General features: G+C 36.6%; 1 protein-coding gene across 2 annotated transcripts in view; it reads right to left on the bottom strand.

Annotated features, from left to right (window-relative positions):
* The window catches only part of INO80 (INO80 complex ATPase subunit), a 121,221-nt gene that overhangs the window by 74,000 nt on the left and 19,929 nt on the right, over nucleotides 1-27,292 (bottom strand). For both annotated transcript variants that reach the window (XM_040226893.1, XM_040226894.1), the window contains exons 2-12: nucleotides 18,638-18,823; nucleotides 18,221-18,390; nucleotides 18,059-18,126; nucleotides 15,178-15,357; nucleotides 12,792-12,912; nucleotides 11,518-11,732; nucleotides 5,868-5,921; nucleotides 4,611-4,814; nucleotides 2,283-2,478; nucleotides 1,337-1,404; nucleotides 26-235 (exon numbers count right to left, since the gene is read on the bottom strand). In XM_040226893.1, coding sequence (XP_040082827.1) covers nucleotides 26-235; nucleotides 1,337-1,404; nucleotides 2,283-2,478; nucleotides 4,611-4,814; nucleotides 5,868-5,921; nucleotides 11,518-11,732; nucleotides 12,792-12,912; nucleotides 15,178-15,357; nucleotides 18,059-18,126; nucleotides 18,221-18,390; nucleotides 18,638-18,780 — 1,629 coding nt within the window. In that variant the 5' untranslated portion in view covers nucleotides 18,781-18,823. The remainder of the gene's footprint in view (nucleotides 1-25; nucleotides 236-1,336; nucleotides 1,405-2,282; nucleotides 2,479-4,610; nucleotides 4,815-5,867; nucleotides 5,922-11,517; nucleotides 11,733-12,791; nucleotides 12,913-15,177; nucleotides 15,358-18,058; nucleotides 18,127-18,220; nucleotides 18,391-18,637; nucleotides 18,824-27,292) is intronic.

Raw genomic sequence — 27,292 nt, 5'->3', positions numbered from 1 at the left:
GGTAGCACATAGTTCTAAAATTCACCTGTTCATAGAGATTTGCCAACCAATTCATGCCTTTCAGCTGATAACCTTTTAATTTGCCATTAAAAATTGTAGGCTGTGGAATATCCTCACCAGCCCGGATAGATGGGTTTGCCAGGCTATAACTCTCCCCAAACCCAGTGCCAGACTTGTTTGCTGCCCGCAGGGCAGCTGCTCGACTTTCTTTTGCATCTTCATCAAATGACCTTGTCTGGAAAATAAAAGTATATTAGAAGAAAAATATAAGAGGAAAATAATTAAATTCAAATGAAATTCATAATGCCAATGTATCTATCTTGTGCTGGCTGGAACGAACTTTCCAATAATGTAATATATCGTATTACATACAAAGCATGATATAACTGACTCTTGAACAACAAGGCTTTGAACTGTGTAGGTCAACTGACATGAAAATTTTTTCCACTAAATATGTACAAGAGTACTACATGATCCTGCCATTGGTTGAATCTGTGGATGTGGCTCCATAGACATGGCAGGCTGACTGTAAAGTCGTACAAAGATTTTTGACTTCAGGGTGTGTTGGCACCACTAACTCCCAGAGTTACTTAATGGTCAACCGTACATTAAAGTATATTACTAATATTTCAAAATTAACAGTTGTATTAAGCATACACTTTTGATAGACAGGCACTAAGCCATATTACATAATTACTTGCTTCATCAATGAATTTATTTAAAATGTGATATAAAATCTATTTGATTGGTCAGGGTATTTAGTCTCTATCCTTGACTTGGATTCTGTCAGTGACACAGGGGCTCCTATGCAGTATATTAAATGGTGTTTACTTAACTGTGTTTAATTAATGTTTACTTAATTCTTTACTTAACTTAATCTGTTGTTTCTTTCTGATTTCATATGTCACTGTATCATGAATAAGCAAGTTATTACTAAAGTGAAAGAATGTGCAAACTTAGCATTTTTTAGACATGATATAGCTTTCTTAACAATCAAGAGTATGGTATTTTTCACTAAACAATGATGCACTTCACTTGGTATTATACATACTTACTGGCGAGGACAGAGGAAAAAAAATAGAAAAACTCTCTTAGCTTTAGTCAACACATTTTTAAAGCTTAGAAAAGCGAAAGCTCGTTTCCCATCTTACTCAAGTATTCCTACTATTATTCTAAAGTAAATAGAGCTACAATCCCCATCCAATACAGTCTCATACATATATACACATTCAACAATGTTTTTAATTGAAAATATGATTAAGCTTAAAGGAAGACTACCTAAGTGAAAGGCTGTAAGGGTATTTCCAGGACCCAACAGTTCATTTCTAAGACTCACCCGAGCCTGATGAATATGATAAGCATTTTCAGCATTCTTCAGGGCCTGGGCTTTGAAATGGTTACTATCTGAAAAGGGAAAAACTTTGATTATAACACCTCATTAACTGACCTCTTTCAAGGATGCAATTTATACTAGCATATGTGGATCCCTGACTCCACATTCTGTATATCCCTAAATTCAAAGAGGGTGAGGGAGAAGAAAAGGATCTAATTATTTGACAGACGTAAGGACCTGGAAGTGGTAATGGAGGTAGGGGTCTCCCATGGTCTCCAGGAGCCAAAGTCAGCTCACAAAAGCCACCAGGAGACTGAGCTCCAGTTTTCCAATTCTGCATTTCACGCACGAAGCAATGCTAAAGCCAGGAAAGGCAAGACAACGAGGATTCAAAATTGTAATATATTTATACTGGGTGAAACGATTCTAAAATAAAACAATAGATAATGTTTAAATCCCAAGATAATCTGAAGCACTTTCATTTTCTCTTACTCAATATGATCTTGAGCACTATTCTCTGTGAAACTCCTCTTAAACTTTACACCAATTCCTCCCTCTCTGTGTGGTCACAAAAGTATCGAAATAGTCTCTTCTCATGTTTTACTTGTATCACCAAGAATTCTGTTATGTGAGAGACAAATTCACTGCATTCTTCTGATAAAATATCTTTTATTTCTATTAACAAATCAAAAGACAAAATCTTCCCAAATTTGTAAGATCAAATAACCACACCTTTTCCTCTTTAAATTCTTCAATAAAAGCTTTCCATATGCTTATTTTATAGAAACATTCATACTTTCTTTCCCTACTCCAGTTAAAATAAAGTTCCCTTTTGATCAACACTACTTATTGATCAAGACAAAACTTACAAGAATTAATAATGAATATAACCTGAAATATGAAAAAATGTGGGGTATCTCCTTTCTCTAATTTCTGATTCAGGACTCACCATAGTCCTCCTGTGTGATGTTAACTACCACCCCTCCACCAATGTCAATTTGTCTCTGGGCAGAACTATCTTCCAGTTTCCTTAAGATTTCTTCCTGGATCCCATCATGACCCATGTCTCGTTTACGACTCATGAAATGGGCATACAACTCTGTCTGGGTGATCAGGAAGTTCAGTTTTCGCTGTTGCCTCTTAGCCTAAAAGGGAAAAAAGTTGAAAGTGAAAAGAGTCAAATCAGGGTAGTCAACAGCATTCACTAAACCTATACATAGTCTGCAAACAACTCCTTTACAAATTCTTTACATTCAGAAAGGGAAAAATGGCTAATGAACAAATTTTATTTATAATCAAGACAGTGGCACTAAAAGCCAGGAATAATCCTCACTTATAGCCTAATAACAACCTATATTTTGCTCTCCTTTACAAAATGAAATATTTTTTCTACTAGGCTGCTATCTAAAATGCTTAATTCTTTATTCCTTTACTTTTAACTGCACTACCATACCAACTAAATTTAAACACCATATGTTACTTAATAACTTTGGTGACAAATATACGTGTACAGCTTTATTTTTAAAAACATATATGTGTTCAAAACTCTTCTTTAACATTGAAAGTCAAAATAAGTGATGAAGAGCTATAAATTGTTCTGCAGGAGGTATCTGAGACTAAGAAGCCTATGAAAAAAAGAAAATGCTGCCCAAAACAACCCATTGTTCATCTGTGATAATGAGAGCTACAAAACATGAATACAGACTAAATATAATATCACAAACACATAATTTTTTTAATGAAAAAGATAAATTCAAAGTGCCCCTGAAATTACCTAGTAAGAAAAATAATCATTATGTCAGTAAAAATCGTTCTTCAAGATAAACAATAAAATAAGTAAGCAAATGATCCAAAAGACTGAATTACATGAAATACAGCTCACACAATAATACCAAATCAAATGGTCATTAATTTTGCATGAACTATTTTATAGTAAAACTCCTATGAAGTATACTTGAGTTATCTTTGATCCACCTGTACAAAAGAAAAACAGTACTAAAAAAGTAACGTGGCCAAGGAAAGATATAAGTCCCAAAGTATGCGACATGAAACCAGACTTCTCAGGGTTTTTTTAAAAAAAAAAAAAAAAACAAACAAACACTTTAGCCAGATTCAGATTAGGGAAAAAAAATCTGAGAGAAAATAAGATTTCTTTTCATAAAGTATATGGATTTTCACTAAAGCTAAAGTACCATCAAGAAAACCTTTCTAAATTAAAACAAAAAAGCAACATTCCCTTATACTGAAAGGAAGTAAATTACTATATGTTTAAATAAAGAAGGCAAATTAAGGGAACAAGGATCCATCAAAAATGTCTTAATTCAGAAACTCACAGAAAAAGATGGAAGTCAACATAATCACAGATGAAACTCTTATCAGTTAGTTACCAACATATTGAGACAATGTCAAACCTAGATTATAAGCCAAGTCACTTTCAAAATTTCAAGATCTATGACTAACTCAAATGCCTCTAAACTCAGTGAGCAAGTATTTCTAACAGCATCAAAAGTTTACTAACTCAAAACACATTTGTCTTTCAAGTAAAAATACACATTGCCCAGGGACTTAAGAAACCTGGGCAAAATCTATACTGCCCATCAAAGGCATGAGACAGGAGGGACGATGCAGAACTCAAAAGAGCCTCTACAGCTCTGTTTGACAGGAGTACTACTTATACCTGAAAGAAAATATCCAATCCTCCAATTCTTTTCCTTCTCCAGACCTCAACTGTCCCTCCACTCATCCCAATGGGTTTACCAATGGCAACACAGTGGCTTTGTCTCCTTAATCTCTCCTGATATCAAGCTTAGCAAGAGAACTGACTGCAAGTTAAAACAGAAAAGTAGGTGGGAGAATGGGTCTCAGAAAACTGCAACCAGTCCAGATCTTCCACCAAACTGAAATTACAGCCAGCACCTGGAACTAAGCCAAGCTAAACTATAAGCTGTTCTCTTTTTCTTTCATTTCATCCTTTTCTTTCCTTTTTTTTGGGGGGGTAGGGGTGGGAGCGCAACTGTCCTCCAGAAATAAACAAAAGAATAAGGCTACAAAGAATATAAGAAATTAACACAAAAGAGAGGTGAAGGCCAGGGAGAAGACCTTACTAAAGAATAAAAACAACTGATTTACTGGACTAAAATCACTATCCTCAAAGTTATGTGTTAAAATATTTTTTCGATGGTTTCATTGGTTAGATTTATAACTTATGAAATGTAAAACAATCTCTCAATATGGCTGCAGCTATTATGGTTTTCAAACTTTCATGCTATTGCCCTACCTCCCGCATTTCTTCATCCAACTTCCGCTGCTCCAAGGCTTCCTTCTCTGCACGTTTGCGGTGTTCCTTCTCCACTTTCTCATACTTCTTCCAGTACAGAAGCATTTCCTTGGTGAGGCGGCGGGCACGAGGTAAAGTCTCCTTACAGTTTTTTTGGGCCTGCAAGGCGGCTCGACGCACCTCCTTCATGCATTGGTGGGCGAGCTGCAGATGACAATGTATTATGACAATGGAGGAGGACCCAACACTGGGGCCAGTTCTCCCTGGACTCTAAACCACAGCATCCCTCAACTCGCCCAGTGCATATACCGTCCTCCTATGGCCGTATCTTTTTCTCTTCCAATCTGATTAACATCCCTGAATAGGAGTGTGAGCTAGTCCCAGGCCTGTAAGAAATCTACAGACCTTAGAAGATGAAAAAAATATATAGTAACCTACAATATTCTAGGAAGTTTTGAAGTATTATTAAACACATTACTATTAAGAGCTGTTGGGAACTCCCTGACAGCACACTGGTTAGGACTCCAAGCTCTCACTGCCAAGGGGCCTGGGGGTTCAATTCCTGCTTGGGGAACCAAAATCCCACAAGCTACATGGTGTGGCCAAAAAACTTAAAAAAAAAAAAAAAAAAAAAAAGCTAACAATATTTATTATATGCTAGGCACCATTCTAAGTTTAACGTGACTAATTCATTCTCCATAAAAACCCTATGAAGTTGGTATTTTATATATAGATGAGAAAATGAGGATGAGTAGCCCAAGGACACACAACTAGTAAGCTTACCTCATCTAATTCTCACAACACTCAAAGTTGTGCTGTTGTTGTTGTTGCTCAGTCCAATCCAACTCTTTGCAACCCCGTGGACTGAAGCACGCCAGGCTTCCCTGTCCTTCACTGTCCCCCAGAGTTTGCTCAAACTCTTGTCAATTGAGTCAGTGACAAAGTTGTATTAACTCCTTCTATGAGAGAGTATTAATACCACCATTTCTTAGATGAAGAGTCTGAGCACAGGATGATGCCATGGTTTGACCAAGGACTTAAGAGTGGGCTATGGTCTTACCCAAAAAGGTATGAAAACCAAAAAGGCAAGGAAGAGCAATTCTATTTATAAAATAGATTGAAAACATTGAGAAACTCTCTCAAGTACTATTAGATTATCAACAGGTCAAAAGAGATAAGAACAGCAAACATAGATCTAAATAACAAGAACATATTCCAGCAAAACATAATACGGGAAATATAAAACTATAATCTTACCTTGCGGCTATTGGTGAGAAACAAGTTACGAGCTGAAGCTTTCTGCTTGTTGGCCTAAGATATTTAAAACAATATCTCAATTAGGATTCCTTTTTGAAAAAATGATTGTGTAGATTGGTACTGTCATTTATTGATCTCTATGAAGATTTAAAAAATGTCAAACCAAGCATATTCAAAGTACATTACTTTTTCAGTTAAAAAAGACACATCACTTCCAAGAGTTATCCAAATGTACCACTCAGAACCACACATAAAGTCCTAAAGCAAAGTTAAAAAGAATAAGCTGGTCCTGTGTCTGCCTTAGATCTAATCTTCTGTATACTTCTGGGAAGAATTTAAGTTATATTTAAGGCTTGAACTAGGAAAATGTAACAACATATACTAACCCTGATTAGGACACTGCTTTCTAGGGCCAGTCTGCAAAGAAGCTGAGACAGCAGGGCACTCACATACAGAAATCATTAGGAGAAAGGTGAACTAGTCTCTCAGTTTGTGATTCCAGTTCTACCTCCAGCCAAGGAACACCCACTGCCACCATTACTTAATTTCTACCACCACATGACCTCATCTTCTTCAACATAAATTCCAAGGCAGACCTAATACAAGATGACTCAGCAGCCCACAATCAAGTCTCAAGCTGCTTATCATGTCTTCCACTTCAATTAAAAAAAACCAAACAACCATCTGCAATAAAAAAACCTGATTTCCCATGAGAACCCATTTATTTGATGTGAAAAGAAGAGACAGAGCCTAGTGGCTCTCTGATTATTAAAGAACTCTCCTGACTATAAAGAAACAATAGGTTTAAAGTTACACAAAGGGCCTGAAAGTCATTTCTATAATAATCCCACCTCAGACTGTCTGATTAAGGGAATTTTTTTAGGGCTTTTATCAAAAACTTTCTCTAAAGCAGCTATTGCCACTCTAAAGATAAAAATCTAAAATACTCTCACTGAATTCCTTATCATCTGAAGGCTCTTCACCAGGTATGAAATAAGTTTTTCTGTAACTTTTCCCATTAAGAATATTCATACCAAGTCAACAGGGCACATGAAAAGATGCTCAACAGCACTAGTCATCAGAGAAATGCAAATCAAAACAAAAAGGAAATAGCATCTCATACCTGTCAGAATGGTCACTATCAAGAGGACCACAAATAACAAATGTTGGAGAGGATGTGGAGAAAAGGCACACTGTTAGTGGGAATGTAAATTGGTACAGGTGCAATGGAAAACAGCATGGAGATGTCTCAAAAACTAAATCAGAACTAGCACATCATCCAGCAATTCCTCTGCTGGGTACATATCCAGGGAAAACAAATACATCAATTATTTTATGAAAATATTAATTGATTCAAAAAGATACATACACCCCAACGTTCACAGCAGCACTATTTACAATAGCCACGATATGGAAGCAATCTAAGTGTCCAACAACAGATGAACGTGTGCCATTTGCAACAACATGCATGGACCTAGGGAGTATTATGCTTAGTGAAATAAATCAGATACAGCAAGACAGTTACCATATGTGGAATAAATTCCACTTTTATGTGGAATCTAAAATATAAACAAATGAATATAGTAAAACAAAAACAGTGTCGTAGATATAGAGAACAAACTAGTGGTTCCTAGAGGAAAGAGCGAAGAGAGGACAAGATAGTGATATACGATTAACAGGTTCAAACTATGATGTTTTTATTTATACTGAGTTGTGTGAGTTGTTTATATATTTTGTATATTAACCTTTTGCCAGTCACATCATTTGTAAATATTTTCTCCCATTTTGTAGGTTTTCTTTTCATTCTGTCAATGGTTTCTTTTGCTGTGCAAATGCTTTTAAGTTTAATTAGATCCCATTTGTTTATTTTTCTTTTGCCTTAAGAGACAGATCCAAAGAAATATTGCTACAATTTATGTCAAAGGTTGTTCTGCCTATGTTTCCTTTCACGAGTTTCATATCTTATCAGATCTTCTCAGGTCTTTAATTCGAGTTTATTTTTGTATACGGTGTGAGGAAACTGAACTAACTTTAGAGTTATGGAAAAGGTGCAAAAAATAGAGTTCCCTTACTACTCCCCACCCCCGCTTTCCCTAATTTTAGCAATTTATATAATCATAGTACAATTATTAAGAAAGGAAATTAACACCAGCAAAGTACTGACTAAATTACAGGTCTTATCTGAATGCCAAGAATTTCTGCACTAATATCCTCTTACTGTTCCAAGATCCTAGAACAGGATCCAACAATGCATTCATTTAGTTGCTCTTCTCCTTAATCTCTTCCTGCATGTAACATTTCCTCAATCTTTCTCTTTCATGTCCTTGACACTTTTGAAAAGTACAATCAGTTATTCTGCAAAGTGTCCCAAAATGTGTGGATTTTCTGGTGTTTCCTCACAACTGGAATGACATTATGCACTTCGGCAAGAAAAGCAGAGAAATCAGGCATTGATGATGTACTCCTCCCAGTGGACCACATCAAGGAGTTCATGGTATGAAAATTTATATTACTTGTGATATTTACTTTGGTCATTTGGATAAGGTGCACTCTGCCAGTTTTGAGGCTATACAATTTCTGTTTCTCCTCTTCTGCTCTCTAATTTTAGCATTCATAAATGCATCTAGTCTGCAACAAGTATTACTGTGGTATCTGCATAAGGATAATTTTACTTTCTTCTTTCCTTCTATATATATTAACTGAATTTCATACTGAAAGGTAGAGGTGCTCTATCTACACCTTTGTCTATTCAGGTATTTATGACGTATGGGCTGATAACTACTTCTTTTATTCTGTGGGTTAAAATTCAGTATCATTATTATTTTGTTGCTCAAATTGTTCTAACTTTGGCCATGAAGTGGTCCTTTAAGTTTGTTCCTGTGTTCTTTTGACAAACCCCTCCTTCCCCTCCAGCTTTTTTCAGAACTTCCTTACTTTCTAGCAGCACTTAAAAGTGTTTTAAGGTTTATTTTGCTGTTTTTTGGTGGGAGGTGGGGGCGGGGTGCAGAGGGCAGAGGGGTGAGTAAAGGCTGTGCCGTGTGGCTTGTGGAACCTTAGTATTCCAACCAGGGATTGACACACCAAGTTCTAACCACTGGACCACGAGAAAATTCCCTAAGGTTCATTTTGCATTCTCCCTGATGAGTTCTGGAATATGGTACTTCTTTAAGGAGCCCTGATTCCTTTTACTAGAGAATAAAAGTTGTTTAGAAACCAAGACCTGGTTGCCAGGTATCCTCATTGTTACTAGGGTGTCACTGCTACCAGAGGCAGAAAAAAAAAAACATACATACACACCCAAGTATATCTCTGTATCTGGATGTATATATAAAACCATGAATTTATACTGATACCTCTGATTCCAATCAAATTTCATGGGCTTCATTTTAACTTTCCCCTTCCTTCTTACTTTTAATTTCTTTCTCCAGAAGTGAAAACTGGCTCTCACATACAATGTATTTACTTATTTGTTCAATGCTAATATACACATAAAGTAGTTTCAAAACTGTTAACCTAGACCCCTGGGAGAAGCACTTTTTCTGTGTCAATCATGGCATTTACGTATAGCTCCATCAGTGCTTACCCTTTCATATCTGATCAAAATACTGTTTCCCTCAGTTACTTATATGAGTTTCTTGTTCCACACTCCCTGTAACTTGATTATATTACTCATTTCTAATACAGTTAAGTATATTTGTTCCTATTTTTATTCCATTTTGCCTACACATCCCCTAACGTTCCTCTCCAGCCACATCCTGACTGGCTTGATATTTTATTTTGAAGTATGTCAGTGACACATAAAACATTAGTATGGTTCTGAAAATCAGCCTTGTCCAAGATACACTCAAAGACTTCTTCCTCATCCCTGCTACCCTGTTCCCATTCCTTCCCTTCTTTCTATCCTTTTCCCACCTGCCCTTTATAAGGAATCAATCACTTTAATTTCTGGTTCATCCCTCTTGAATTTCTTTTGAACAGGTATTTGTGCATTTTCTTAATATTCCCTTTGTTCTCACATGAAGGGTATATTTACTTTTTAATGTTTTGCCTCTTTCATTTAACTGTATGTCCTAGAAATTACTTTATATCAGCTCAGAGAGGTCTTCCTCATTCTTTAACAGCAGTATGATAATCCACTGAGTAGACCTGTCATCGTTTAATTCAAGCCCCATATATGGACACTTAGACTGTTTTCATTATTTTGCAATTACAAATAATGCTACAGTGAATAACCTCATTTACATGTATTTTGTGTGTTTACTTTAAGGTAGATTCCTAGAAGTGGAAGTACTGATTTGAAAGGTAAATGCATCTGTTGCCAACTTTCCCTCTAATACAGTTCTAATTTGTATTCCGAGCAGTAATGCATGAGACCACCTGTTTGCCCAGAGGTCCTTAATAGAATGAATAGTTATATTTTAAAATTCCTGCCAGTGTAATAGGTGACAAATAGTTTTATTTTTGTCTAAGGGTACCTAAGTGGTTTTTCATTTGTATTACCCCAATTATGAGACACTTTGAACTAAATCTGTGGTAATTTTTCCCCTCAATTTTTAAGTTCTTTCTGTGTTGGAGACAATAGCCTTGTAACTATAGTATTCAATGTAAATAATGTCTCACAGTTTGTCAGCTGTCTTTTGTCAGGCAAAAACTTATTTTATGTGGTCAAATTTAAGAGTATTTTCTTATATTACCTCTGGATGTTGAATTATAAACTCTTTCCTACACAAAAAATAGATAGAAATGCAATCGTTTTATTCTAATATTTGTATGATTTCATTTTTTTACACTGACATCCCAAATCCATTTAGAGTATATGTGTGAAACACAGACCTAATTTTACTTTTTTTTGAAAAGGCTATCTAGTTGTCCAGCATCACTTATTAAATGTACTAGTCTATCTGCCTATTCATGTGTCAATATCATGCTATTTTAATTGCAGAGATTTTACAGTGTGTTTTAATGTTTGGGAAGGTTTTTTTACTTTTTTTCTAGCAATTCTTACATACTGACTTTTTCCACAGAGTTTAGAATCAGCTTCTAAATTCATGAAATATCCTGTTCCTATTTCAATTAAGATTGCACTCAATTTATAATCAAGCAATTAATTGAATAAAATGCAAACCACTGGTGAATCTAAGGAATACAGACATTCCTTGCATTATTTCTGCAACTTTTAAGTTGGAAATTAGTAAATCAAAATAAAACATTCAAACAAATTAAAAGAGCAAAATGAATGCTTATACATGTTTTTCCTAATCATTCACATTTTCTTCTAATACCTGTGATTATTCAGTAACATCTACATGTTTACAGTGTCTAAGAAAACACATCTCCATCATTTTGTTTTAATCTCCTGTATTATCACTTTAAATTTTGCTGTCAAGTCTCTATTATTTTATGTAAGAAAATTGTATTTCTTCCTCAAAGAGGTCTCCCTCCATTTTTTTTGGCAAAGGAGCATAACACAACAATTATCTTGTGAATCCTGATCAAATTCTAGAAAATCAATTAACCAAGGAGGGAACTATCCAGGATTCTCCTAATTCCAATAGATAGTTTCTTCCTGAATCCTGTGAAAGAATCCAGCTCCCCCAGCTTCTTTTTGGAGGGCAGGCAGAGAAAATTCTACATGGAGGCACTGACTGACCTTTGGTAGTTCCTTCTTCACAATGCTGAGCCACACTTTCCTGCGACGGGCATTGAGCTGCTCAATGGATAAGTGCTTCTTCTTGGTGCCAGGAGGAGGAGCATCATGAGAGAACTTGGCAAAGACTTTGGTCTGGTGGTGGTGGCGACGAGGGGATTCTTCAGAGGAAAGTTCTTCATCTCTTCGCCTTTTCTTCTTCACTTTTTTCAACTTAGCTGCAAAGCAACAGACTCTCAGAAGGTTGCCTTTCTTCTCTTCCACAGGAGAGTCATAAAACAACCTTATCACTTTAAGAAAAATCAAGATTCTTTTCTCATTCCACTTAGACTAGCAGTGTTTATCCCTTTATCTATCCAGGTCCATGAATATTCTAAGATCACACTACCTTGGAAAAGAACACTGGATATCCCTGTTTACATGAATGAGAGATAGAATGTTGAGAACTGAATTTCTTTTGAACCCAACAATAGGAAGGGAGGCTTACGAATTATCATGAGCTCAAGTAATGATCAGAGGAAGGAAACATTTCTATTTGGTGGCAATGTGAGGTGACTAAAAAAAAATAACAGAAAGAAATAATGCATTTGCTGATATTACACTAAGATCTGTGAAAAGAAAATTATACATGAAAGAAAAACCTAGCTTGAAAGGGAGGGTAGAAGGATGAGAGACTACAGAGATAAAACAAGGAGGATGTGGAAGAAACAAGGGAAGAAGGCTAAAAAGAGTTTTTCTGAATAGCGTTTTTAGGGGAATAAAATCTGCCTAGTACAGATAGTCTAAAACTTTCCTTTCCTATTTCCTTCCTGATTTCCAGACACTTGGAACTCAAGAGAGGAAAAGACATTTCCTGGCAAACATGCAAACAAACACTCCTGAATATCAGGAGGTGATCTATTTTAAATCACTACATACAGCAACGATTATATCTTATTCCAAATACTTCAGGTTACTCCTCATACCTCCCTGTGTAACCAACTTCTTTCTCTCCCAGAATACTTTCACTATTTAGACAGCATGTAGAAGGAAAAAAAGGAATAAACTAATCGGCTTAAACCTCTGGCAAAGAATCTATAGTTCTCATGTCTTCATAATTCTAGAAAAGATCACAAACCAAACAAAATAAGTTTAGTTATACTTAAAATTAGTGATGAGATAAAGGAGGCTAGGGTTTTTCAGATGAAGCAAATTTCTACTACATGGATTACGTTCAAAGTCCAAATGTACCTGAAACTGAGAATGAGTAAAGGTAGAAGGCAAGTCAATATGCTTACCTTTAAGTTTCTTTTCTTCCTTGAATTTCTTTTTTTTGGGTCCTAGAAGGTGCCGCTGCTGCTCATAGAAAGGGTCATAGGTGGAGAGCAGCCCTGCACTGTAGTACTGGTACTGCTGCAACTAAAACAGGCAAAGACAGGATGCTCAGAAGGGCCTGTCTCTCTTACAGCTCAGTCTTCAAATCATCTCTATTTAAAAAAGCCATTCCAGAGGAAAAACCACAGTTGCTACATGTACTGTTCTTCCCATATATGTATTCTTAGAGTATAAAGAGACCAATGAAGATCTAATACATCAAAGTGAATTATTTCCTTAACTTCAAAACAAAATGGTCTCACTGGCTATGCACACAGCAAGTTGTTGAAAATAACTTAAAAAATAAAACAAACAAAAATCCTTCATAATTCTGAGTCTCCACCAGAGTATTTACTTTGCTCTGACACATATTTGTCATTGCCGAAAGGTCTCCTCTTGAATTCATCAACAAGAAACAAACATATTTCTATTACCAATAGGTCCTCAGATTTACTAAGATTCCTAACATCTGCTTTTCCAGCTCTTAGTTTTATATTTGGTTTGAATAGTCCCCAGCCATCCAATTCTTCATTGTTTGAAGTCTTCTCTCTTCATTTCCCACTAAGAGAGTTTGACAACATTTACATAGTGTTTTTGTTACCAGAATTCAAACATACAAATAATCTACTTTTTTCTGTCCAAAGAGTAATTAATCTTTTCAAACATTTCATTTAAATTGACTTCCAAAGTTCAATGGGTAACCATGATAATAAATAAATAAAATTAGGTAGTACATTGATGAATCTCTTTCCTGAATTATAGCCAAATGAATTGTTCAAGGACTGAACCTAGCATACAAGAGTGCCATGAAGAACTACTATGAGGTCTATTAAAACATTCATCGAACTGCACACTTAAAATCTGTGAACTTTTCCACATCTGCGTTTTACTTCAAAAAAAAAAAAAAACAAATATTTTGAATGCTGCTACTGCTAAGTTACTTCAGTCATGTCCAACTCTGAGCCCACAGACGGTAGTCCACCATGCTCCTCTGTCCCTGGGATTCTCCAGGCAAGAATACTGGAGTGGTTTGTCATTTCCTTCTCCAATATTTTGAATACCAACTGCCTTAGCACTGTACTTTAAGAAGGAACTCCTTGTCTAAGTCAGAAGTCATATATTTTACTATCTGTCACTTCTACAGGTTTATAACTTTTAACATATTATTCAAAGCTTTCTAAACTAACTTTGGACCTTAATGGTGGAAAGCTTTTAGGTCTTCAAATATCCTATTACTCATTATGTACAAAGTGTTGAGACTTCTGGCAAAAATCAGAAGGCATTGATAACAGCATTCAAATAACTGCCACTTAAATCATCAATCTAATGTTATTATGTGAAGAAAGGGAGTTTTTCCAAGATAGGAACACTTTCAAAAAAACAACTGCATTAAAAAAGCAACCACAAGAATTTTAAATGGTGCCTTGGAAAACAGCCTGACAGTTCCTTCAAAAGCACAGAGTTACCATATGACCCAGTGATTCTTTTCCTTGGTATATGGTCAAGAGAAATAAAACATATATTCACACAGAAAACCTATACACAAATCTTCATGGCAGTATTATTCATAAGAGCCAAAAAGTGAAACAACTCAATATTCATAGCTATGATCCATAAAGCTCAAAAAGTAGAAGCAATCCAATTAGTTCATCAAATGATGCATGGATAAATAAAACACAGTATGTCCATACAATAGAATATTATTTGGTAATAAAAAGGAAAGAAGTACTAATAATACATGTTACAACATGAATGAACTCTGAAAATATGCTAAGTGAGAGAAGCTGGACATAAAGCACCACATGTTCCATTTGTACAAAATGTCTAGACTAGGCAATTTATAGAGAAATGGTGGATTGATAGCTGCCTGGAGCAGAGCGGAATGAAGAGAATGAGAGGGAAGTTCCCTAGTGGCTAAGTGGTTAAGATTCCAGGCTTTCATTTCTGTGGTCTAGGTCAATCTCTTATCAGGAAACAGATTCCTTAAGCTACAAGGAACAGCCGAAACTAAAAAAAAAAAAAATTGAAAAACAGAATAAGGAGCAAGAACTAAGTGGAATGAGACTTCTTTTTGGAGAAAATATTCTGAAATTAGATAGTGATTACAGTTACAAGTTCTAGAATATACCAAGAACTGAATGGTGTACATTAAAACATTGAACTTTTTTGGCATGTGAAATGTTTTTCAATTATTAGAACAACTACAACCACCATCTAAATATAAAGTTACAAAGATATAGTTACAATTAATATAAACCAGAGGGTAAACACCCAGCATGAAAACCTGAGATTTCTCCTGGAACTCTTTACCTCCTTCTCTTTACTATACTTATTCTGGTGAAGTTTCTTATATTTGTGTAGTCGCAACATATTATGAAGATCTTCTCTGCTGAAACTGAGTTCTTCCTCTTCGTCATCATCTTCTTCTTCTTCATCGTTGTCTTCACTATGAGAATCTGCCTCACTGGATTCATCACTCAGCAAAATGCTCTGAAAAAGGGAGGAAATGGAAATGGAACCTCTGATATGAAACAATTACTTTCATAATCCAAGGATTTTTTCTTCCACTTTTCAAAACGACAAAAACAGCTGGAGGATGGATAATCATTCTAGTTTCCCTTATACTATTCTTTACCAATTCAACTGAAAAACAAAAAGGTAATCAATTAAACCTACTACATCAAGGCTGTATATTGTCACCCTGCTTATTTAACTTATACGCAGAGTACATCATGAGAAATGCTGGGCTGGATGAAGCACAAGCTGGAATCAAGATTGCCGAGAGAAATATCAATAACCTCAGATATGCAGATGACACCACCCTTATGGGAGAATGTGAAGAGGAACTAAAAAGCCTCTTGATGAAAGTAAAAGAGGAGACTGACAAAGCTGGCTTAAAGCTCAACATTCAGAAAACAAAGATCATGGCATCTGGTCCCATTACTTCATGGCCAATAGATGGGGAAACAGTGGAAACAGTGTCAGACTATTTTTTGGGCTCCAAAATCACTGCAGATGGTGATTGCAGCCATGAAATTAAAAGACGCTTACTCCCTGGAAGAAAAGTTATGACCAATCTAGATAGCATATTCAAAAGGAGAGATATTACTTTGCCAACAAAGGTCCGTCTAGTCAAGGCTATGGTTTTTCCAGTAGTCATGTGTGGATGTGAGAGTTGGACTGTGAAGAAAGCTGAGCGCCGAAGAATTGATGCTTTTGAACTGTGGTGTTGAAGACTCTTGAGTGTCCCTCGGACTGCAAGGAGATCCAACCAGTCCATTCTGAAGGAGATCGGTCCTGGGTGTTCTTTGGAAGGAATGATGGTAAAGCTGAAACTCCAGTACTTTGGTCACCTCATGCGAAGAGCTGACTCATTGGAAAAGACTCTGATGCTGGGAGGGATTGGAGGCAGGAGGAGAAGGGGACGACAGAGGATGAGATGGCTGGATGGCATCACTGACTCAATGGACCTGAGTTTGAGTGAACTCCGGAGTTGGTGATGGACAGGGAGGCCTGGCGTGCTGCGATTCACGGGGTCGCAAAGAGTCGGACACGACTGAGTGACTAAACTGAACTGAAACCTACTGATCCCCAAGTAGAAAGCACTAAAACATGAGAAATGCTATCAAAAGCAACAAGGCTAAATTTCACTTAGTATATACACTACACATAAGATAATTTAACTAAATGTCAAATTCTAAGACAAAAAACTAAACAAAAGCTAAAAAACTAGTACAGCATAAAAGGGAATATAGAATGCTAGTTGTGATGGCTGATAAAGGAGAAACAACCCCAAAATCCATTAACAGATGAATGGATAAACAAAATGTGGTATTACCCATATTACAAAGTATTATTTGGCAACTGAAATGAAGGAAGGAGTACTGACATGCTGTAACATGAACGATCGTTGAAAACGTTATGCTAAGTAAAAGAAGCCAGACAAAAAAGGCCACATTTAATGTTTCCATTTATATGAAATGTCTAGAACAGGCAAATCCACAGAGAGAGAAAACAGATTAATGGTGTGAAGGGCTGGGGAAACTAGAGAATGAGTAACTGCTAATGAGTAGAATTTCTTTCTGGAGTGATGAAAATGCTCTTGAATTAAGACAGTGGTGATGGCTGCAATAACTTTATGAATGTACTCAAAATTATTAAATTATAAATTTTAAAAGGGAATATTTAATGGCATGTGAATTACATCTTGATTTTTAAAAATATGATGGCGAAGCATAGAGGTTACTGCACTCCCAACAGTTTAAAACCTCACGGACATGAAGCAAATCAGGACTCTACTGAGTCTTTTAAATGCCCTGGTGATAAAAATGAAAGGATAACTTTAAACCACATTGAACTCTTCACAAGAAAAGTATAAAACAGAGAAATAATTAGTTTCATTAGAAGAAAGGCTATCCTTAATTGAATTGAGCTAATGACAGTAATCTTTTAAGAGTGTAAATGAGATTACGTCACTCCCTTGCTTACAAATACTCCAACTGCTTACCACTGTAACAAGAGTTAAAATACAAATTCTTCAACACAGTGTACAAGGCCCAACATGATAAGCCAACCTCAGCTTCTACTATCCTCTTACTATACTCCAGCTGTATCAGCCTTCATTACTTCCCCAAACATACCAAGTTGCTTCGTCCCTCAGGACTTCTGCCATTTTTCCTTCTTACTGAAATGCTTTTATCTTAAACCTTTACAGAGTTCTCTCTGATCATTCAGCTAAAATGTTACCTCTTTAAACAAACTATTTATTTACTTATGTGAAGGCTTACTCCCTCCATTAGAATGTAAGCTACTCAGGGTGGGAACTCTATGTATCTGTGTACAATAATGTTGCCCAAGGCAGGATGCCTCAATCAACATCTGCTGAATGAATGAACTACTCAGATACTAATAAAAAAATAAATTGTCCTTATAAGCCAGTAAAGGCAAGGATCTTATCTGATATATTTCTGTACTCCCTTGCTTAGCATAGGGCTTTATTTCTAAAAACTTTGTTAAAATGAACTCTGCTGAGTCCTCTAGACTTTTCTCTATAATCTATTAAAACACCACCCAGAAGAAAAGACTCCTGTCTAGGAAAATCTCTGCCAGTGTACCAAAATTAATCAGTTACTTTTCTATTTGTAATTTTAGTGGGTTATTTAAATTATAAATGTTCTACCTTATTTCTTACCTTTAGCCACTTTCTGCTTTTCTTCAACTTAGAGAAGTTATATAAATTCCCTTTGTCAAATTTTGATTCTGTGTAAAGAAATACAAAGAATAAAAAAAAAAAGAAAGAACAACTGACCCAAGAAAACTGATAGTTCAAAAAGGGATTTCATACCACACTAACCTGACTGCAGAACTCCATTCAATGAGTATGTGTTTAACATTTCAGAAGTGCTTGCTCCAGAAGTCTCACCAAGCAATGAATTTGGAGGTTCTTCCTTAACTTGTATCAAGGGATCTCCAGACTGAGGCAATAGAGGATTACTGTCATCCAGTCCATCTTCACTTTCATCACTACAAATTAAAGAATGATGAATCCACAATAAAAACTGACCCAGAAAAATATTATAATTTATGATTAGTAGACTAAACACTTTACAGAAGAAATTGATCCTTTGGTTAAGTAGACTGTATTTTATTTGAAAGAGAGAAGGAAAAAAAAATTCTAAAACCAGTAAGATATTTTAACCCTAAAATCTACAGGAATAATGGGAATCAGAACTGTGGTAAAACATTACATTGGGAAGATGGAACACCATACCTAGAAATATTCCTGTTGAAGATGGCTGATGTTTGTCGCAGGAAATGGTCCAATCGGAGGGCCCTCTCCAGGTATTGAAGGTAGAGGGGCTTTGCCAGCTCAGTGCAGCCGCCATCGTCCCCGGCACCCAACTCCGAGGCCATAGAACAAATCTGTCTTCATGCACAAGGGTTTCCGACTGCACGGCTGCAGAATGGAGATAAGCAGTACAAAGATGAAATGCTATTCCCTCTCCCTTTATTTTGCCTGCTTGCTATCAATGTGAAGAGAAATCAAAATATAAGTCTACAGATGATAAGGCACTGCCTCCTAATGCAAAGGCAAAAGTTAAAAGGATGAAAAAAAAATCAAAATATAGAAATACTGTCATCTATCATTATGAAAATTCATGATACTTTTAATAATTACTCACAACTATCCAAATCTGTACCATAAATTCACTGTTGTACATCTCATTGAGGAGCACTTGTTCTCAGCATCACCCTTCCAAACAGCTATTTCCTTTTTCATTTTGTATTTACATTCATACATATGTGTGAGGTAGTAACTGTAATCCATTTACAAAGGATTAGATACACTGGCAAAGTATTTTACTATACACTCTCTTATAAATATGCCATTAAATATAAAGATTTAGAAATGATTTTTAAAACTAGAGCAAAGAGAATAAAAGTGAGAGTGAGAAACCTGAGCATTTTCTTTGCTACCTTATGTTGTTAAGGAGGATGTTAGAGTCAGGACATCTTCACTAGAGAATCGACATGACAACTTTCCCCCAACTCTCTTTCACGTAACATCTTCTACCTCATAAATGGGTCTCTTTAAAGAGTTATGGGGTTGAGCCAGGATTAAATAATGGGACAATACAGAGCAATTAGCCCACCATCTGATATACAGTGAGTACTCAACAAATATTAACAGTAAATTATTTTGTAAAGTTGATAATCCAATAAATTCAGGTATAATCTTTAAAGGAAACCAAAACATCTTTATCTTGAGTTGTCTTCTCTTTTTATTATGAAGTATTAGTCACTCAGTCATATCGGACTCTTTGTGACCCCATGGACTGTAGCCTGCCAGGCTCCTCTGTCGATGGGATTCTCCAGGCAAGAATACTGGAGTGGGTTACCATTCCCTTCTCCAGGAGATCTTCCCAACCCAGGGATCAAACCCAGGTTTCCTGAATTGCAGGCAAATTTTTTACCACTTAGCCACCAGAGAAGGGGCCTTTTTATTTTTATTATAGATTTAAAATTTTTCCTAATATAATCTTTCTCTTATACTCCCTTAATTTTTTCTTAAGAGAATGTTAAAAATTCTCCCCTGATTGTGCTACAGATTCAACATAATCCCTATAAAAATCTCAGCAGGCTTTTCTCTTCCTCCCCACCCCCCGGCCCCACCCAGAAATTGACAAGCTGATTCTTAAATTTATATGCAAACTCAAAGAACCTAGAATAGTCAAAATAATTCTGAAAAAGAACAGGACTGAATGATTTATACTGTCTGATTTTAAATGTATTTATAAGAAAGCTACAGTCATTAGGACAGTGTGATACTGGTATGAGGATAACCACACAGACCAATGAAATAGATCTGAAAAATCCAGAAATAAACCTCATATTTACGGCAATTCATTTTCAATGAAGGTGCCAAGGCAATTTCAATGAGGGAAAGGATAGTCTTTTCAGCAAACTGTGCTGAACAACTGAATATATAACACATACAAAAAACTGAATTTAAACTATTTACCTCATACCATGCAAAAAAAATTCAATATGGTTCAGAGATCCAGGTGTAAAACCTCAAACTATAAAACTTCATTCTACAAGAAAAAAAAACCCTCATAATTTCAGATACTTTGCCAACAAAGGTCCGTCTAGTCAAGGCTATGGTTTTTCCAGTGGTCATGTATGGATGTGAGAGTTGGACTGTGAAGAAAGCTGAGTGCTGAAGAATTGATGCTTTTGAACTGTGGCGTTGGAGAAGACTCTTGAGAGTCCCTTGGACTGCAAGGAGATCCAACCAGTCCATCCTAAAGGAGATCAGTCCTGGGTGTTCCCTGGAAGGACTGATGCTGAAGCTGAAACTCCAATACTTCAGCCAGCTCATGCGAAGAGTTGACTCACTGGAAAAGACCCTGATGCTGGGAGGGATTGGGGGCAGGAGGAGAAGGGGACGACAGAGGATGAGATGGCTGGATGTCATCACCAACTCGATGGACGTGAGTGTGAGTGAACTCTGGGATTTGGTGATGGACAGGGAGGCCTGGCATGCTGCAATTCATGGGGTCGCAAAGAGTTTGACACGACTGAGTGACTGAACTCAACTGAAAGAACTCTGGCAACTAAATAAGATAAGTCAAGTAAAAAATATGCAAAAGACTTTGAACAGATATTTTACCAAAGAAGATATACAAATGATTAATAGAACATGGAGATGCTCAACATAAAAAACCGCAAATTAAAAGTACAGAAGGATACCATTTACACCCACTAGAATGGTCCTGGTAAAAAGATAATAATTGCTAGGGAAGATGTGGAGAAAATGAAACCCTCATACATTGCTGATGAAAATGTAAAATATTATAGCCACTACTGAAAAGTTAAGGCAGTTAACTTGAAAATTTGAATACAGAGCTACCATGTGATCTAGCACTTCCACTCTTTGTTATCTATTCAAAAGAAATAAAAACACACATCTACCATTCAAAGCCTTTTGTGTGAATGTTCACAGCAATGTTATTTATAATAGTCAAAAATTGAAATAATCTAAATGCCTATCAGATAGTGAATGGATAAACAAAATGTGGCCTGGACAATGGAATAGTAATCAGCAATAAAAAGGAATAAACAATTCATATATGCAATAACATGAACGAGCCTCAAAATTTTGTTACACAGAAGAAGGGAGACACCAAAGACCACATACTGTAAGATTCCATTTATATAAAATACCCAGAATAAGAAATCTATAGATACACAAGGACAGTGAAATTAAAAGACGCTTATTCCTTGGAAGAAAAGTTATGACCAACCTAGATAGCATATTCAAAAGCAGAGACATTACTTTGCCAACGAAGGTCCGTCTAGTCAAGGCTATGGCTTTTCCAGTAGTCATGTATGGATGTAAGATTTGGACTGTGAAGAAAGCTGAGCGCCGAAGAATTGATGCTTTTGAACTGTGGTGGAGAAAACTCTTGAGTGTCCCTTGGACTGCAAGGACATCCAACCAGTCCATTCTGAAGGAGATCAGCCCTGGGATTTCTTTGGAAGGAATGATGGTAAAGCTGAAACTCCAGTACTTTGGCCACCTCATGTGAAGAGTTGACTCACTGGAAGAAAGACTCTGATGCTGGGAGGGATTGGGGGCAGGAGGAGAAGGGGACGACAGAGGATGAGATGGCTGGATGGGATCACCGACTTGATGGACGTGAGTTTGAGGGAACTCTGGGAGATGGTGATGGACAGGGAGGCCTGGTGTGCCGCGATTCATGGGGTCACAAAGAGTCGGACACGACTGAGTGACTGAACTGAACTGAAAGGAGGAACGACTACAAATGGATACTAGAGATCTTTTTTTCAGGTGCGCTGGAAATGTTTTAAACCAACACTGTAGTGATGGTTGCACAATTCTGTAATTTTGCTAAAAATCACTGAATTGTAACTTAAGGTGAATTTCAAGGTATATAAAATATTAGCCTTGGTAACAAAGTAAACAATGTCAAAAATACTTAAAATATCTTTTTTAAAAATCTTTATAAAAAACTTTTAAATAAAAGTTTTTTTTTTTAATAAAAGACTTCAATACATTCTACTTTTCAAATGAGGCCTAACATGTACCCATTCCAGATAATTTCAAAGAAACTTGGTGTTTATAAGCAAAAGGACTTCCCTGGCGGTACAGTGTTAAGAATTCACCTGCCAATGCAGAGGACACGCGTTTCATCCCTGGCCTGGGGAAGAGTCTACATGCCGCAGAGCAACTAAGCCCATGGGCCACAACTATTGAGCTGACACGCTGCAACTACTGAAGCCCATGTGCTAGAGCCCGTGTTCTACAACAAGAGAAGCCACTGCAGTGAAGAGCCTGTGTACTGCAACAAAGAGTAGCGCCCTCTCGCCACAATTAGAGAAAGCCGGTGTGCAGTAATAAAGATACAGTGCAGCCAAACATAAAAACAAACAAATAAATGAAAGAAAGCAAGGGATTTCCTTGGTTGTCCAATGGCTAAGACTCTGCATTCCCAGTGCAGGGGGTCCAGGTTCAAACCCGGATCAGGGAACTAGATCCTACATGCTGCGACTAAGATCCAGTGCAGCCAAATAAATAAAAGTAACCATTAAAAAAAAAACCACCTATTTAATAAAATAAAGCAGAAGTATCTTAGATAATAATATAACACATTTAATATACATACAAATTAAAGCACATCAAGCTGCTACTTGGAAGACCTAGACAGTCATTTTTCCAAAGACATAGATGGCCAACAGGCATGTGAAAATATGCTCAACAATGCTAACTATCAGGGAAACACAAATCAAAACTACAATGAGGTATCATCTCACACCCATCAGAATGGTCACTATCAAAAAGTCTACAAGTAATAAATGCTGAAGAGGGTATGGAGGAAAGGGAATACTTCCACTCTGCTGGTGGGAATGTAAACTGATTTGTCTGCTGTGGAAAACAATATGCAGTTACCGTATGACCCAGCAATGCCACTGTTGGGTATACACCCAAAAGAGATGAAAATTCTAATTCAAAAAGATAAATGCACTCCAATGTTCATAGCACTATTCATAACAACCAAGACATGGAAGCAACAGACGAACGGATAAAGAAGATGTGGTATAAATGTTGCAGCAACATGGATGGACCTAGAGAGTATCACCAAGTGAAGGCAAACGGAGGACAAGTATCATTATGACATCACATACATGGAATTTAAAAAATAATACAAATGAACTTATTTACAAAACAGAAACAGACTCACAAACAGAGAAAACAAACTTATGGTTACCAAAGGGGAAAGAGGGAGAGCTGACTCATTGGAAAAGACTCTCATGCTGGGAAGGATTGCGGGCAGGAGGAGAAGGGGATGACAGAGGATGAGACGGCTGGATGACATCACTGACTCGATGGATGTGAGTCTCTGAGTGAACTCCGGGAGATGGTGATGCACAGGGAGGCCTGGCGTGCTGCGATTCATGAGGTCGCAAAGAGTCGGACACGACTGAGCGACTGAACTGAGTAAGATACACATCACTGTATTAAAATAAAAAGGATTTACTGTTACTGAACCATTTTTCTGTACACCTGAAACTAACACAATATGATTAATCATCTATAGTTCCATATAAAAAGAAAAAATTGCTGCTTGGCTCCCTCCTAAGGTATTATTACAAAATAATTGATATTATGCTTTACTTAATTTGCCTAATAAAAAATGATCTTAATTAAGGGACTGTGAAGGTATGACTACAAAGAAACACTAGGTGATTCAAAAGGAACTATTTCTTAAATAATTCCTTAGTATCTAGGCTGCATACTAAAAACATGAACTCAAAACCAGGTACGTCCAGGAAAGATCAGTTATTTGTATAGTCTTACAATGCTCAATGTGGCCCTTGGGACACCCCAGTCCTATCATCTGATTCTCCCAGAATCGCCTTTGTAGCGTATCACCACTGACAGCTGAAACAGCAAACATGAAACAGCACTCTCTTATTTCCACAGGACTCAAGGAGGAGGTGTATGAAGTTCTCCACAAGAAGTTTTATGATGATATCTGGAGAGTCAATTAATATTTTTAAAGTGCTTGATTAGATTCTGTCATAAAATATACATAAAATTTACCATTTAAATCACTGTTAAGTAGAAAATTCAGTAGCATGCACAAATTAAGAACACCCTGAAAATGCTTCTAAACTTCCTGTTAGATCCATCCCCATCTTCATGTGAAGAGCGCCCTTTAAGATTCATCTAACCACAAGCTCTCACTGCAATTTCAAAGGATGAAAGAACTATTAACACACGATGTCAAAGCCATTCACCACTGAGTGACCTGGTCCATACCCTGAACTCTGGCTCTTTAATCCTGATTACCCTGCAACTTGGACTGTGATCACCTTTTAGTTCTCAAATAAAGCTTGATATCCATGGTAAAGTATCTGCCTTCAAATCAAACCCACATACATCAGACTTACCTACCTATGTTCATGTATGGTCCTACGCTGACTGCTTTGCATTCTCTAATTACTGCTATGCCTTTATGGATACTGCCTTGCACTTATCCTATAAATAACATCTCTGTAATAAGTCTCCCCAAGCTGAGATGAAATCTCTCAAAGACAAAATGATATACCCTGTTCCAGGAAACACTTTCAAATTATTCTTAGCTAAAACTTTCCTCTTCTTTGAACATCTATATGGTTATTTACAGAAAGGATGGCACTTACATGATCTTACAGTTGACTAACTGTACATATACATGCATGCCTTAGCTCCCTTACTAAATAAACTTGCTAAAATATTTGGGCAAAGAATCCCTATCTAATGAATCTATTTGGTCTGATATTTAAAAATGACCATATTAATTTGTTTTTCAAAACACAGTCTTAAATGTCAAGGCTACAAAACTCTAGTTCTAATGTTAGTTTCTATATAAAGACAATCTGTAGTCAATGACCATAGGCCTCCACGTCCATCCTGGACACAAGACCTGCAGGTAAAATTTAAATAAGACAAATCAAAGATAACAAAAGTCAGGTAACAGAAACAAGCAGAATGGATTCAATCATTTATTACCCACTGAACAACAGAAGAATGCATGAACTGAATGAATATCTTTCAGGGAATCCTCCATAAAGTTGTCTCCCAGGCAAGCTTAGATAAATATGGGGATAGAAGAGATTAAGGCATTACTTCTAGACAAGAAGCTGAAGGATACCTGCACCAACTGCCAATTCTTAGCAGAGAATTTCCATCCTCCCCCAAATGAAAGACCTAACAGGGAAAGCCACCCTACTTCTGAATAGGGGTAAGCTAACAGGCTCTGTTCAATGGTAGCCTAATCCAAGAAACAGTTTTTAGCTTAATTTTAATTTTGTTTTTTTTTAAGGGAAAGAGGTGAGTTCTAATCTTTATTTTTTAACAGCAATGGTAAAACATGCTATATCACAATCACCTCATAAAATACAATTCTGGCTATTAAGTATTTGTCAAAAGATCTAAACAGTTAGATTTTCCATAATTCCGTGCCCCCCACCAATTTCTCTTTATAAATATTGCCCCAAGTTAGTTTCACACCAGTCATTTAGAGAACCATTTCCCAAAGTTTACTTCTCTGAGTCCTAGCTCGATATTAATAAATGACCATGGATATTAAAAATATCAAGTTTCCCTGGTAGCTCAGCTGGTAAAGAATCCACCTGTAAAGCAGAAGACCCCGGTTCGACTCCTGGGTCAAGAAGATCTGCTGGAGAAGGGATAGGAAACCCACTCCAGCATTCCTGGGTTTTCCCTGGTGGCTCAGCTGGTAAAGAATCCACCTACAACGTGGAAGACCTGGGTACAATCACTGGGTTGGGAAGATCCCCTGGAGAAGGGAACGGATGCCCACTCCAGCATTCTGGCCTGGAGAATTCCAAGGCTTGTATAGTCCATGGGGTCGCAAAGAGTTGGACACAAATGAGCAACTTTCACTTTCATTAAAAATATTAATGCATTAAAGTCAGACTTAAGATTCTTCACATTTCCAATATGTTAATGTGCTTAGTCTCTTTTCAAGAGGAATTGTCAATTTATTTGACCATTTTATGGCAAAATCACTCATCAAAATATTTAAGAGAAGACCAGAATGAGAATCACTGACTTAGTCAGATATCTAAAGACAGTTCAATCATAACTGCCTTTAAGAAGTAATTCCTGGTGGGAGGGAGGTTCAAGAGGGAGAGGAAAATACATATACCTATGGCTGATTCATGTTGATATATGGCAGAAACCAACACAATACTATAAAGCAATCCTCCTCCAGTTAAAAATAAATAAATTTTTAAAAAGAAGTAATTCCTAAATTTATCTGTATTAGTACAGAAGGGGCTGAATTAAAGTACAGCTCTTGTGAAAACTATAGCTTTAAAGCATTTTAAGAACTGAAGACAGGCTATAGCAGGTTATAGGCTAAAGCTCTAAAAGGCCAAATATTAAGGTAACAGAACAACTGGATTTCCCACCTGCACTCCTCCATAACTCAGGCAATCTGTAACCCAAACCTATTATGACTGAATGTGATTTACTGAGTTCAGAGAGCCACAGGCTACATTAATAATCTGCAGGGCTATGGCACAAACAGCAGGATCAAGCCAAATAAAAATCTCTGTAATATTTTTAAAGATAGAAATAGACCAAAAAAGAATGGAGATGTTATTTGCACATGAATATTAAAGTCACATTTCACTCATTCAGCTATTCAATTGATGAACTCAGTGTAGAAAAAGATATTTCCTTCAGAGAATTTAGTGAATAAAAAGAGAATGAAAAGCACACATGGGAAGTTATTTAAGAAATGTACAGATAAAGTGAAATAGAAGTTTAGGAAAAAAACTTCCTGAACTTATGAGTGTCAGACTATGTTAAATGCTAAACAAGGAA

The sequence above is a fragment of the Oryx dammah genome, unplaced genomic scaffold (assembly GCF_014754425.2).
Source record: "Oryx dammah isolate SB20612 unplaced genomic scaffold, SCBI_Odam_1.1 HiC_scaffold_26, whole genome shotgun sequence".
NCBI classification, from domain to species: Eukaryota; Metazoa; Chordata; class Mammalia; order Artiodactyla; family Bovidae; genus Oryx; species Oryx dammah.
Note: the sequence above shows the minus strand (reverse complement) of the source record. Positions and strands in the feature narration are given on the sequence as shown.